The sequence below is a fragment of the Cyprinus carpio genome, chromosome B22 (genome assembly GCF_018340385.1).
Source record: "Cyprinus carpio isolate SPL01 chromosome B22, ASM1834038v1, whole genome shotgun sequence".
In the NCBI taxonomy this organism is placed as follows: Eukaryota; Metazoa; Chordata; class Actinopteri; order Cypriniformes; family Cyprinidae; genus Cyprinus; species Cyprinus carpio.
In genome coordinates, this window is record NC_056618.1 from 32,972,439 (window position 1) to 32,988,274 (window position 15,836).

General features: G+C 36.3%; 3 protein-coding genes across 5 annotated transcripts; all 3 read left to right on the forward strand.

Annotated features, from left to right (window-relative positions):
- The first annotated feature begins 604 nt into the window (after positions 1 to 604).
- On the forward strand, positions 605 to 9,332 carry LOC122141769 (flocculation protein FLO11-like). Of its 3 annotated transcripts, XM_042749889.1 has the most exons (3): positions 605 to 942; positions 8,317 to 8,671; positions 8,870 to 9,332. In XM_042749889.1, the coding sequence occupies exons 1-3, from the start codon at positions 882 to 884 to the stop codon at positions 9,330 to 9,332; spliced, it is 879 nt and encodes a 292-aa protein (XP_042605823.1). In that variant the 5' UTR covers positions 605 to 881. The 3 variants fall into 3 exon arrangements, with proteins under 3 accessions (XP_042605823.1, XP_042605821.1, XP_042605822.1); XM_042749887.1 differs by having other exon boundaries at positions 606 to 942; positions 8,317 to 9,332; XM_042749888.1 differs by lacking the exon at positions 605 to 942 and adding an exon at positions 7,193 to 7,301 and having other exon boundaries at positions 8,317 to 9,332.
- A 552-nt stretch (positions 9,333 to 9,884) lies between these two features.
- Positions 9,885 to 10,922, forward strand: LOC122141650 (flocculation protein FLO11-like; the record flags this gene model as incomplete). Its single annotated transcript, XM_042749571.1, has 1 exon — positions 9,885 to 10,922. A coding segment is annotated over one exon (1,038 nt), but the record flags the coding sequence as incomplete, so codon positions are not given.
- A 520-nt stretch (positions 10,923 to 11,442) lies between these two features.
- On the forward strand, positions 11,443 to 14,169 carry LOC122141651 (flocculation protein FLO11-like). The gene has a single exon (XM_042749572.1). It carries the CDS (start codon positions 11,443 to 11,445, stop codon positions 14,167 to 14,169), a length of 2,727 nt encoding a protein of 908 aa, XP_042605506.1.
- Positions 14,170 to 15,836: the final 1,667 nt, after the last annotated feature.

The window sequence follows — 15,836 nt, forward strand, 5'->3', positions numbered from 1 at the left end:
TTTGTGAATTTTAATGTGTTTGAAAGACAAAAGCCTTCCAAATCTATAGTAAAACATGGTTAAATAACCACTGAGTGATAATTCAAGTAAAAATTAATGTGTTCATCAGTAGTTGATGCGATGTTAAAATACATTTTAAACCTGAAATTATTTTTGTAAATCCAGTGGGCAAATGCTGTAGTCACCTGACTAGTGAACGTCCACAAAACTGGAAGACTTTCTGAATGTATTTAAGCGGTAGGCTTTTTTCAGAGAGGAAAATAAAAAACAATTAATTAGTGATTAATTAAATTATGAACAATTTATTGCCATTGCATGAATAACATGTAATCATGTAATCAATAAAAGAAATTGTAGCCTGATAACGAGTGTTTTCAAATGTCATTTAACCTAATTACAAGTACTTAATTTTTGTAATCTGATTTCATAATCCAGATTACATGTAATCAGTTACTACTCGGGTAGTATTATGGTATCTGCATATTATACAGCATATAAATATGTGACACTGAAGAATGGAGTAATGATGCTGAACTTGCAGCTCTACATTATAGCAATCAATTACATTTAAACCTATATTCAAATAGACAATATTTATTTAAAATGGTATGCTGTGCATCTGTTTTAGGTTATCAGGACACTTTTTGTTCCTTACCGTAAAGGAGTGGTGATGTTATTGTATTGTAATTAATGGGAAGTGTGGCAATGCAGTCAGAATGTGTCAGTTGTTCATTTGCATCAGGACAATTAGCATCAGTTGCATCAGTGGGTGGAGTTTAAGGACAGTATATTAGTTTGCAATACTCATGTTAGGTTGCTTCGCAAAGGTAATTTTTCTGGTATTAGGTTTGGTAGCAAATAAAGTTAAAAAAAATTGAAATATGTTTCAATTTATTATATTTGTTGGACTGGCTTTACTGACTGGTAGATCAATACCAACAGGTAAGACGTCTATTTAAATCTAAATATTAGTATGTAATGTATATGGAAGTATAAGTCTTTAATGCACAAAAAAGTATGTTTGTGTATATATTACTTAGTTATTACTGAATATGTATGCATGTGTACTGTATATCAGTAAATTCTGTCAAATCAAGATTTAATAAGTAAGTTTCCATTGATGTATGGTTTGTTATGATAGGACAATATTTGGTTGAGATACAACTATTTGAAAATCTGGAACCTGAGGGTGCAAAAAAATCAAAATATTGAGAAAATCACCTTTAAAGTTGTCCAAATGAAGTTCTTAGCAATGCATTTTACTAATCAAAAATTAAGTTAAGATAGTAAGTAAGGTTCTGGAAACATGCTTGTCATTATTTCGTAATTCTGCTTGATGCCACAGGCTTCTCCTTTAATATTTGCAAAAAAAGACAGCTAGAGTATCTCATGAAACATAAGGGAATATATGAAACACAATGTGACACTGCTCTATGCAAAAGTCGGTGAACTTCTACTTTGCTCATGAACGTTAATAACCCAGTTCCATGCTCTACAATTTCATAATAGTTGTGGATTACAACACAAATCAAACTGACAAGATAAGTCAAAGCAAAAATACTTCCTGCAAATACAAACAAAGCTTGCTATGCAGGTTATATTGATGTCATTGTTGTCAAAGAATGAAAAGCATTCAACAATAGAACTGATAGGGAAGTATTGTGGTTTTGAACTACATTGTTTGTTACCAAAGGGGGGTTTAAAATCTTCAGCCACAGCACACTGAGCTGTTGCAGTTGCTCCCATATTATACGTTTTTATAATATCAGTTTTCAAAGCAGTTCATAGTACTTCTCCAACAATAGGATGCCTTTATGAAAACAGGTGACTAAACCCCTACTTTGAAGGAGTTCCTTCAAGGGCTCATCTTTTTGTGGTTCATGTGCAACCCCAATTCCAGAGAAGTTGGGACATTTTGCGAAATGCAATAAAATCAAGAATCTGTGATTTGTTAATTCAATAACAGTAATACAATAATAATAACAACAATAGTAATACAATAACCAATTCATCATAAAGAGGCAAATAAATGCAAGAAGTGCTCGTAATACAAAGTTTTAGGCATTGTTCAGATTAGTACAAGGTAAACAGGGAGAGATTAAGGAAAGAGAAAGCAAAGTTTTTTTTTTTTTTGGTACCACTTTATAATAACTTTCATTTATAAACCTTTAATAAACATTATATAATGCTTAACAGATAATTAATCAATATATATTCTCATAGCTAGAAATATAAGATAATGTTCTTGCTAACGTTTACTAATAAACTTACTAAACATTACCTAATGATTAACATGTGATTATTTAATGTAAATTGAAATGCTTACAAATGTTAGTAAACTTTCAGTTCATATGATCTTTGTTTGTTGGTCTTTGTTTGTTGTGTAGACCTCTATTTACACATCTTAACAAATAATCTATTAATTATTTGTTCATGTTTTCGCAGTACCCAATCTAAAGTGGAAACTATTCATCATTTGCAAATGTTTATAAATGCTTACTAAACATGAATACCTTTTTGAACAGTCCTCTTGATGGCAAAAAGTGTCCAAAAAGACCTGAATTTATCATATTCACACATCTTTACTAATCATTTGTTCATGTTTTTGCAGTACTCAATCTAAAGTTGAAACTATTCATCACTTGTAAATGTTTATAAATGATTACTAATCATTTAGTATCATTATGGGTATTGGACGTTTAGCTACTGTAACAAGGTTTGTGTAAAGGGTGGCTGGTTAAGTTTAGATAAATACTTGCTAAAGACATAACAGATTGCAACTTTGGTGCAAAAAAAAATGTTTTTTAATGCCTCAACACTCACATTAGTATACAACTCTTCAGTATGTCATTAAACAGGATATTCCTTGAATTAAAAATAAACAGGAGAAAACAAATAATTTTTAAAAGAAAATACCTGTTAATTTATAAAACAATATAATATAAACAGATTGAATTGTTCCCTTATAGTAATTAAATTGACCCCTGTACACTGTTGACCCTTTAACTAACCCCTAAACCTACACATACCACCAAACCTGTCCCTAACCTTACCCTTATCACACCTCAATATCAGCAGAAGTGTTGTGCATTAACAGAAACTTTTAATCATTTTATAACATCTGTTAAAATCGTTCTCAGATTTTCAATAAGTGCTTGATCATATGGAATTGAAAGTTTAATGACATTTGTAAGCATTTTAGCTTACATGAAATTATATGTTTGAACATTATCTAATGTTTAACAAGTTTATTAGCAAACACTGACAAGCACATTATCTCACATTTCTAACTCTTTCAATATATATTAACTAATGATCTATTAAGCATTATATAATATTTATTAATGATTTATTAATGAAAGTTATTATAAAGTGTTACCTTTTTTTGTTGATGAAGTCAAATAGTGACGAAAGAGATGAGTGGTGTTGTTTCAGGTGTCGCTTGAAAATTGTCAGAATGAAAAAACATTCTTCCACCAGAAAGCCCTGACAATTTTTTTATATCCTGCAATTCCAAATTTATGCAAGTTTATATTTCATAATTCTGATTTTATAACTTTGTAACAAATTTATATCATGCAATCCTAAGAAAAAGTGTCGATGTGGGAACTAACCACTTCCTACTCGTTGCAACCTGCCTACTTTGATTACGACGTTTGCCAGTCCGTGGTCAGCGACCAAAGCCTTTTGATGTCGTACGACTCCGAGACCCGGTAATATTGAAGCAGAATGCTGTATCCAACCTTGATCACTGATAGATGAATAGCGACATGCGAAGCAAGTCCAGGATAAAGCACGCATAGATACAGAACACAAAGCCACGAAGATGAAGTATAGGGACTTGGATCAACAAGTAAAGCAAAGTTACAGGCGGGACCAGCTTGAGTGGGTCGATCAGAAAGGGACCGAGGCACACAAAGCCGCAAATCGAAATGATACATGCACGCTATATCAGATCGTTCGAGAGCTTACCAGCTCCCCATCTGGAAGCGGTGCACCGATCAAAGATCGGGATGGCAGGGCCCTTCCTACTAAAGAAGAACCTGAGCATCGGTGGGTAGAGCATTCAAGGAATTCCTAATCCAGCCAGCGCCAACCACAGCATTCGATCCCAGCCTACTAAATCCTATACCCGGTCTGCCAGTAAACCTTGACACGATCACAGCAGCCGAAATAAAAAATGTGATCTGGGTACTCAACAATGGCAAAGCTGCAGGTTAGGATGTGATCCCGCCTGAACTACTTAAATCTGGTGACCTGTGCCTTGTCGATGCCCTGACAGATTTGCTCAATGCTTGCTGGGCAACCTAAGCAGTCCCTGAGGAATGGAAATTAAGGATGATTATCACGCTCCCCCAAAAAAGGCAATCTCTCCAAGTGTGATAACTGGAAATGGAAAGGTATTTTCTATTGTCCTTCTAAACCACCTCCGATGAGCTGTCGATGTCTGCCTTAGAGATCAACAAGCGGGCTTCTGAAGTGATAGAACAATCACTGGATTACCAACAATGGATCTCACTGAACTTTATCGACTTTGTCAAGGCCTTTGACTCAGTACACTGAGAAATGCTATGGAAGAAAGCCCGGGCTAACGGAATTCCATCTCGATTTGTAGACATTTTTCGCAAACTTTACCAAGGCTCTCGATGCTGTGTACGAATGGAAGAAGGAATAAATAATTTCTTCACGATTGAAAATGGTGTACCGCAAGGCTGTGTGCTTTCACCAATGTTATTCCTTCTTGTCATCGACTTCATCGCCCGCCACTCCATCAACTACCTACACATCAGCATACCTTGGACAGTTTGTAATTTCTTCCTTGACGATCTCGACTTTGCCGATGACATTGTCATTCTCAGCCCGACCCAAACTGCCCTACGAGACCTCACTATGGCCCTAGAAAATCAAGCGGCCAGCACAGAACTCTGAATTAATGGACAGAAGACCAAAGTCATTCATATTAGCTATGTAAACTCAAGAGTAGCGATTACAATTGATGGAAAAAAGTTGCAAACTTCACTTATCTTGGCAGTGTCGTCTCCTCAAATGGGGATGCAGAATGAGATGTCATCTGCCGCTTCGGCAAAGCATCTGCCGTGTTCCTGCGACACCGTCCAATCTGGAACTCGTCTTCCCTCTCTCTGTAGATTAAACTGTGACTCCTGGCTACGATCGTTGTGCCAGCGGCGACCTATGCCTGCGAGACCTGGATGATGACTGAAACCATTGCTTGAAAGTTGGATGTTTTACACCTTTGTTGTTTGCGATGCGTCCTCAAGATCACCTACCAGGACCATGTTACAAACATGGAAGTATACCGTTGCGCTTATACAAAGCCCCTATCTGCAACAGTTACGAATGTCATTTTCGTTTCGCCGGACACATCTTACATCTTCCTGATACTCAAGATGGCAATATCTTGGCAGCCTGTACAAGGCAAACGAAAACAAGGAAGCCCAAAAATTACCTAGCGAAGAACTTTTATGGAAGATCTGCGAGCAGTCAACATTTCATGGGATGAGGCTGAAGTGACGAATGAGGATCGAGGCCGTTGGCGAATGCTTGTCACCCTTTGCACCAAACGGTGCCAGTGGAATTAGATTGTGGATAAGGTGTTGTTGATGAAGTCAAATAGTGACGAAAGAGATGAGTTTTCAGGTGTTGCTTGAAAATTGTCCTGGATTTAGCATTCCGGATGGGGATGTGAAGATCCTTCCACCAGAAAGCCCTTACAATTTTTTTATATGCTGCAATTCTGACTTTATGCAAGCTTATATTTCATAATTCTGACTTTATAACTTGCCAATTCATATCATGTAATTCTAAGAAAAAGTGTAAGAATCGCAAAATGTAAACTTGTAATTGTGAGAAAAAGTCAGAATTGCAAGTTTATATATTGCAATTCCTACTTTATTTCACACACTTGCAAGTGTATATACCACAATTCTGACTTCACATATTGTAAGTTAATTAACAATTGCAAGTTTATATCAGCATGTAATTTAATTTGTGATTTAATAAAGTAGCATTTAAATTTTTTTATGAAGTGTAGTGGTTTTCTTTTTTTTTTTATTAAAATTGGTTTGTATTATATTTTATCCCCAATGCTCTGTATTTAGTAGCGTTACTATTAATAATAAGTAGTAGCAAGTACTAAATAGTAGCATTTAAAAAACATTCGACTAACATCCAGCTAAACTGTTTCAGAAAAACGTTCAATGAACAATGTATAAACATATTTTTGATAACATTATTTAAGACCAGATTATTTTAAATGAACATTCTATTAATGTGAAAGAACTTTTGTTCAGAACTTGGAGTCAATCTTGCCAGAACGTTCTAATAAAATGTCCCGTTAGCTGGGTAATAACGGCATAGGCGCTGTGATCAACTTAGTTCATAATACACCAAATTCCTTCTAATTTTTTTTTAAGACCAAAGTTAATTGCTTGCAATCTGAATTATGAAGAAGCTTCTGTACACTAACAGAAAACAATAGTCAGCTTTCTCTCTCTCTCTGTGTCTCTGTAGAACAGCATTATTGACAGTTTGATCCATTGTAAATGACTTTCAGGTTTGTTGGAATGCAGATCCTCCCATAACCCAGAACCATTTCATTATGTCAACAGAAACACAAAGTGCCAAATGTATTGTTATTATTCACACAAAACCAAGAAATAATACAAAGCTTTCTCAACTCTGCTTCAACTGGACAGCTAAACTTTCAGAAAGAAATCTCAACTGGTCATTAACACTTATATACAGTTTATGCTGTGCATCTCTACTTGGGTTACAAGGACACTTTTTTTGTTCCTTATTGTTAAGGAGTGGTCAAAACCACTTTAACTAATGGGAAGTGTGACAATCCAGTCAGAAAGTGAAAGTGGTCAACTGTACCAGGACAATTATAACATTTACATAAGTTATTGTTTGCAGTTTGATTTTTATAACACCGTAGAAATGTTTGGTAGTCTCTGTCTAAAAGATTTTTCTACATACTCTGTCTAATATTTTTATTATTTGTAAACATAATAATAATAATATTACTAAATAATATATTTCAGTTTTTTTAAAAATACTTTTTCACTAGTGACTCATTATGAGAACCTGTTATATTAGTGAAAATTAATGGGTAGGTGGAGTTTACTGGCAGTATATTAAGTTTGAGTCATGAGTACATTATGAGAACGTGCTAGGCTGCTTTTCTGGCATTAGGTTTAGTCGAAAAAAAACTTGAAAGATGTTTCAATGTATTATATTTTTTGGATTGGCTTTACTGATTGGTAAATCAATACCAACGGGTAAGATATCTATTGAAATCTAAATATTTGAGTTATGTGATGTATATGGAAATATAATCATAACAACAGTCTTTGATGCAAATATATGTATATATATATATATATATATGTGTGTGTGTGTGTGTGTGTGTGTGTGTGCATATAATGTAAGTGAATTATATCTTATACAGTATGTTAAAAATAGTAATATACTGAGAGATATAATGGGCTTTATATAGGAATATATCAGTTTTCCATAGCTTTACCATTTCTGAATAACCTATGTATTTTTGTCAAACATAAAATTAATACAATTACCCTTAATTTGTCAGCTATGAAGAAATGTAAATTCTGAGAACAATATGAATACTGACAATGTGCACATATTTTCACTTATTTATTTGAATAGTGAATTGTAATAATAAAATGCTGGTAGTTTTTATTTGAGAAATTATATGATGTTTTATAAGAATAGTATGAGTCATAACATATACAGTACATGTAAAAATATATATATACATAAAAGAATAAGAAAACACTGTGAGACTAATAAAATAAAAATACAGTACACTTAGCGGTGGTGCTCAATTATCACTATTACTATTGTGTATTGTTAAAATACACTGGAGTCCTACAATCTGCAGTCACAGCACATTCAGTGGCTGTATTTGGTCCTAGAGTATCAGTTTTCATGAAAGTTCATAGTCCTATGATGCCTATATAATAACAGGAAACAATGGTTAGTGTTTTTACAAAAAAAAAAAAAAAAGGTTTCTGTTGTTAAGGAAATCTGACACTGTATCGGCACTTTAAAATTGGTCTGAAATCAGGAAATAATAATGTAAATGGCAGCATGAACAACAAAAAACTAAAACAAACAAAACTTGATCACTCACTTCGAAATTAACATTAATTTCCCTGATGCAGTTTTTTTTTTTTTTACACTATAGGTCACTGTTGCCTGCAATCTATTAATGCTTTTTGTTCTATCTCATTTATTCAAGTTTTGCTATTTCATTTTCTTTTACATCACCAGCTGCACAAACCACTGAATCAACATCTGAATCAATACCAATAACTACACCTCAATCAACAACACCTGCTGAAACATCTACAGCTGAATCAACAACAACCACTGAACCAACATCTACATCAACTACAGAAACATCTACACCTGCTGAAACATCTACAGCTGAATCAACAACAACCACTGAACCAACATCTACATCGACTACAGAAACATCTACACCTGCTGAAACATCTACAGCTGAATCAACAACAACCACTGAACCAACATCTACATCAACTACAGAAACATCTACACCTGCTGAAACATCTACAGCTGAATCAACAACAACCACTGAACCAACATCTACATCGACTACAGAAACATCTACACCTCCTGAAATATCTACAGCTGAGTCAACAACTACCACATCTACATCGACTACAGAAACATCTATACCTCCTGAAACATCTACAGCTGAATCAACAACTACCACATCTACATCGACTACAGAAACATCTACACCTGCTGAAACATCTACAGCTGAATCAACAACTACCACATCTACATTAGCTGCAGAAACATCTACATCTGAAACAACAACATCTACATCTCACTCACCAACCACTGAATCAACATCTGAATCAACAACACTAACATCTACATCTCAATCAACAACACCTGCTCAAACATCTACATCTGAATCAACATCAACCACTGAACCAACATCTACATCGACTACAGAAACATCTATACCTCCTGAAACATCTACAGCTGAATCAACAACTACCACATCTACATTAGCTGCAGAAACATCTACACCTGCTGAAACATCTACAGCTGAATCAACAACAACCACTGAACCAACATCTACATCGACTACAGAAACATCTACACCTGCTGAAACATCTACAGCTGAATCAACAACAACCACTGAACCAACATCTACATCGACTACAGAAACATCTACACCTCCTGAAACATCTACAGCTGAGTCAACAACTACCACCATCTACATCGACTACAGAAACATCTATACCTCCTGAAACATCTACAGCTGAATCAACAACTACCACATCTACATCGACTACAGAAACATCTATACCTCCTGAAACATCTACAGCTGAATCAACAACTACCACATCTACATTAGCTGCAGAAACATCTACATCTGAAACAACAACATCTACATCTCACTCACCAACCACTGAATCAACATCTGAATCAACAACACTAACATCTACATCTGAATCAACAACAACCACTGAACCAACATCTACATCAACTACAGAAACATCTACACCTGCTGAAACATCTACAGCTGAATCAACAACAACCACTGAACCAACATCTACATCGACTACAAAAACATCTACACCTCCTGAAACATCTACAGCTGATAGATGTTTCAGCAGGTGTAGATGTTTCTGTAGAACATCTATACCTCCTGAAACATCTACAGCTGAATCAACAACTACCACATCTACATCGACTACAGAAACATCTATACCTCCTGAAACATCTACAGCTGAATCAACAACTACCACATCTACATAGCTGCAGAAACATCTACATCTGAAACTGAAACCTGATGAAATACATCTCACTCACCAACCACTGAATCAACATCTGAATCAACAACACTAACATCTACATCTCAATCAACAACACCTGCTCAAACATCTACATCTGAATCAACATCAACCACTGAACCAACATCTACATCAACTACAGAAACATCTACATCTGAAACAACAACATCTACATCTCACTCACCAACCACTGAATCGACATCTGAATCAACACCAACATCTACACCACAAATAACAACACCTGCTCAAGCATCTACATCTGAATCAACATCAACCACTGAACCAACATCTACATCGACTACAGAAACATCTACATCTGAATCAACAACAACATCCACATCTCACTCACCAACCACTGAATCAACATCTGAAACAACAACACCACCATCTACACCTCAATCAACAACACCTGCTCAAGCATCTACATCTGAATCAACATCAACCACTGAACCAACATCTACATCAACTACAGAAACATCTACATCTGAAACAACATCTACATCTCACTCACCAACCATTGAATCAACATCTGAATCAACAACATTAACATCTTCACCTCAATCAACAACACCTGTTCAAGCATCTACATCTGAATCATCAACCACTGAACCAACATCTACATCAACTACAGAAACATCTACATCTGAAACAACAACATCTACATCTCACTCACCAACCACTGAATCAACATCTGAATCAATAACACTAACATCTACACCTCAATCAACAACACCTGTTCAAGCATCTACATCTGAATCAACAACCACTGAACCAACATCTACATCGACTACAGAAACATCTACATCTGAATCAACAACATCTACACCTCCATCAACAACACCTGCTCAAACATCTACATCTGAATCAACATCAACCACTGAACCAACATCTACATCAACTACAGAAACATCTACATCTGAAACAACAACATCTACATCTCACTCACCAACCACTGAATCGACATCTGAATCAACAACATCTACACCTCAATCAACAACACCTGCTCAAACATCTACATCTGAATCAAAATCAATCAATGAATGAACATATATATCAACTACAGAAACATCTACATCTGAAACAACAACATCTGCATCTCACTCACCAACCACTGAATCGACATCTGAATCAACAAAATCTACACCTCAATCAACAACACCTGCTCAAACATCTACATCTGAATCATCATCAACCACTGAACCAACATCTACATCGACTACAGAAACATCTACATCTGAAACAACAACATCTACATCTCACTCACCAACCACTGAATCGATCGAATCAACATCAACCACTGAGCCAACATCTACATCTGAATCAACACCAACATCTACACCACAAATAACAACACCTGATCAAGATTTTAATTGTGTATAGAAAAATATTGATCTGAATCAACAACATCTACACCTCCATCAACAACACCTGCTCAAACATCTACATCTGAATCACACAGTAATATTGAACTCTGAATTATAATTAAACTATGGAAAAATATATATATGAAATAAAGAAATATATATATCTGTAACAAAAAAATGTATATATATCTGAATAAATAATGATTAAATCTACACCTCAATCAACAACACCTGCTCAAGCATCTACATCTGAATCAACAACCACTGAACCAACATCTACATCGATTACAGAAACATCTACATCTGAATCAACAACAACATCTACACCTCAAGCAACAACACCTGCTCAAACATCTACATCTGAATCAACAGCAACCACTGAGCCAACATCTACATCGACTACAGAAACATCTACATCTGAAACAACAACATCTACACCTCAATCAACAACACCTGCTCAAACATCTACATCTGAATTAAAAACCACTGAACCAACATCTACATCGACTACAGAAACATCTACATCTGAAACAACAACATCTACATCTCACTCACCAACCACTGAATCAACATCTGAATCAACAACACCAATATCTACACCTCAATCAACAACACCTGCTCAATTATCTACATCTGAATCAACAACCACTGAACCAACATCTACATTGACTACAGAAACATCTACATCTGAAACAACAACATCTACATCTCACTCACCAACCACTGAATCAACATCTGAATCAACAATACCAATATCTACACCTCAAACAACAACACCTGCTCAAGCATCTACATCTGAATCAACAACCACTGAACCAACATCTACATCGACTACAGAAACATCTACATCTGAAACAACAACATCTACACCTCCATCAACAACACGTGCTCAAACATCTACATCTGAATCAACATCAACCACTGAACCAACATCTACATCAACTACAGAAACATCTACATCTGAAACAACAACATCTACATCTCACTCACCAACCACTGAATCGACATCTGATTCAAGAACACCAACATCTACACCTCAATCAACAACTCCTGCTCAAACATCTACATCTGAATCAACATCAACCACTGAACCAACATATAAATCGACTACAGAAACATCTACATCTGAAACAACTACATCTGCATCTCACTCACCAACCACTGAATCGACATCTGAATCAACAAAATCTACACCTCAATCAACAACACCTGCTCAAACATCTACATCTGAATCATCATCAACCACTGAACCAACATCTACATCGACTACAGAAACATCTACATCTGAAACAACAACATCTACATCTCACTCACCAACATCTGAATCAACAACACCACCATCTACATCTCAATCAACAACACCTACTCAAACATCTACATCTGAATCAACATCAACAACTGAACCAACATCTACATCGACTACAGAAACATCTACATCTGAAACAACAACATCTACATCTCACTCACCAACCACTGAATCAACAACATCATCAACACCAACATCTACACCACAAATAACAACACCTGCTCAAGCATCTACATCTGAATCAACAACTACCACTGAACCAACATCTACATCAGCTACAGAAACACCTACATCTGAAACAACAACCACTGAACCAACATCTACATCAGCTACAGAAACATCTACATCTGAAACAACAACCTCTACACCTCAATCAACAACACCTGCTCAAACATCTACATCTGAATCAACATCAACCACTGAACCAACATCTACATCGACTACAGAAAAATCTACATCTGAAACAACAATATCCACATCTCACTCACCAACCTCTGAATCAACATCTGAATCAACAACACCAACATCCACATCTCAATTAACAACACCTGCTCAAGCATCTACATCTGAATCAACAACTACCACTGAACCAACATCTACATCAACTACAGAAACATCTACATCTGAAACAACATCTACATCTCACTCACCAACCACTGAATCAACAACACTAACATCTACACCTCAATCAACAACACCTGTTCAAGCATCTACATCTCAATCAACAACCACTGAACCAACATCTACATCGACTACAGAAACATCTACATCTGAAACAACAACATCTACACCTCCATCAACAACACCTGCTCAAACATCTACATCTAAATCACCATCAACCACTGAACCAACATCTACATCAACTACAGAAACATCTACATCTGAAACAACATCTACATCTCACTCACCAACCACTGAATCAATATCTGAATCAACAACACTAACATCTACACCTCAATCAACAACACCTACAAATCAATCAACAACAACTGTAACATCGACATCAATAGCACCAACATCTACCACTCAGTCAACAACAACTGATACATCCTCAACACAAACTGCACCAACATCTACCCCTCTATCATCAACAACAACTGCACCAGCATCTTCATCAACTGCGACTGCATCAAATATTTTATTATCTACATCTACACAACCAACATCAACCAGTCAATCAACTGCAACGACACCTACAGATCAATCAACAACAACTGTAACATCGACATCAATTGCACCAACATCTACCACTCAGTCAACAACAACTGATACATCCTCAACACAAACTGCACCAACATCTACCCCTTTATCATCAACAACAACTGCACCAGCATCTTCATCAACTGCGACTGCATCAAATATTTTATCTACATCTACACAAGCAACATCTACCAGTCAATCAACTGCAACAACACCTACAAATCAATCAACAACAACTGTAACATCGACATCAATTGCACCAACATCTACCACTCAGTCAACAACAACTGATACATCCTCCAACACAAACTGCACCAACATCTACCCCTCTATCATCAACAACAACTGCACCAGCATCTTCATCAACTGTGAATGCATCAAATATTTTATTATCTACATCTACACAACCACATCTACCTAGACCAGTCAATCAACCTGCAACAACACCTACAAATCAATCAACAACAACTGTTACATCGACATCAATTGCACCAAACATCTACCACTCAGTCAACAACAACTGATACATCCTCAACACAAACTGCAACATCACTATCAACTGCACCAACATCTCACCTGCATCAAATATTTTATTATCTACATCTACACAACCAACATCAGTCCTCTCATCACTGCAACAACACCTACAAATCAATCAACAACAACTGTAACATCGACATCAATTGCACCAACATCTACCATTCAGATCAACAACAACTGATACTCCTCTACACTAAACCAACATCTACCCCTCTATCATCAACAACAACTGCACCAGCATCTTCATCACCTGCGACTAGGCATCAAATATTCAATCTACATCTACACAAGCAACAACTCATCAACTGTACAAATCAACAATCTGTACATCAATTGCACCAACATCTACCACTCAGTCAACAACAACTGATACATCCTCACACTAAACTGCACCAACATCTACCCCTCTATCATCAACAACTGCACCAGCATCTTCATCAACTGCGACTGCATCAAATATTTTATTATCTACATCTACACAACCAACATCAACCAGTCAATCAACTTCAACAACACCCTACAAATCAATCACCTCCACAACAACAACTGTAACATCGACATCAATTGCACCAACATCTACCACTCAGTCACAACAACTGATACCTTTATCCTCAACACAACTGCACCAACATCTACCCCCTCTCATCAACAACACTGCACCAGCATCCTTCATCAACTGTGAATGCATCAATATTTTATTATCTACATCTACACAACCAACATCTACCAGGCAATCAACTGCCAACAACACCTACAAATCAATCATCAACAATTGTAACATCGACATCAATTGCACCAACATCTACCACTCAGTCAACAACAACTGATACATCCTCAACACTAACTGCACCAACATCTACCCTCTATCATCAACAACTGCACCAGCATCTTCATCAACTGCGACTGCATCAAATATTTTATTATCTACATCTACACAACCAACATCAACCAGTCAATCAACTTCAACAACACCTACAAATCAATCAACAACAACTGTAACATCGACATCAATTGCACCAACATCTACCACTCAGTCAACAACAACTGATACATCCTCAACACAAACTGCACCACATCTACCCCTTTATCATCAACAACAACACTGCACCAGCATCTCTTCATCAACTGCGACTGCATCAAATATTTTATCTACATCTACACAAGCAACATCTACCAGGCAATCAACTGCAACAACACCTACAAATCAATCAACAACAACTGTTACATCGACATCAATTGCACCAACATCTACCACTCAGTCAACAACAACTGATACATCCTCAACACAAAGTGCACCAACATCTACCCCTCTATCATCAACAACAACTGCACCAGCATCTTCATCAACTGTGAATGCATCAAATATTTTATTATCTACATCTACACAACCAACATCTACCAGGCAATCAACTGCAACAACACCTACAAATCAATCAACAACAACTGTTACATCGACATCAATTGCACCAACATCTACCACTCAGTCAACAACAACTGATACATCCTCAACACAAAGTGCACCAACATCTACCCCTCTATCATCAACAA

Bases quoted from the DNA above. Each gene is read 5' to 3' on its own strand.
- LOC122141769 (XM_042749887.1), top strand. From the start codon at position 882: ATGTTTCAATTTATTATATTTGTTGGACTGGCTTTACTGACTGGTAGA. The intron at 943-8,316 runs GTAAGACGTCTA...TTACATCACCAG, and splicing joins TGGTAGATCAATACCAACAG to CTGCACAAACCACTGAATCA.
- LOC122141651 (XM_042749572.1), top strand. From the start codon at position 11,443: ATGATTAAATCTACACCTCAATCAACAACACCTGCTCAAGCATCTACA.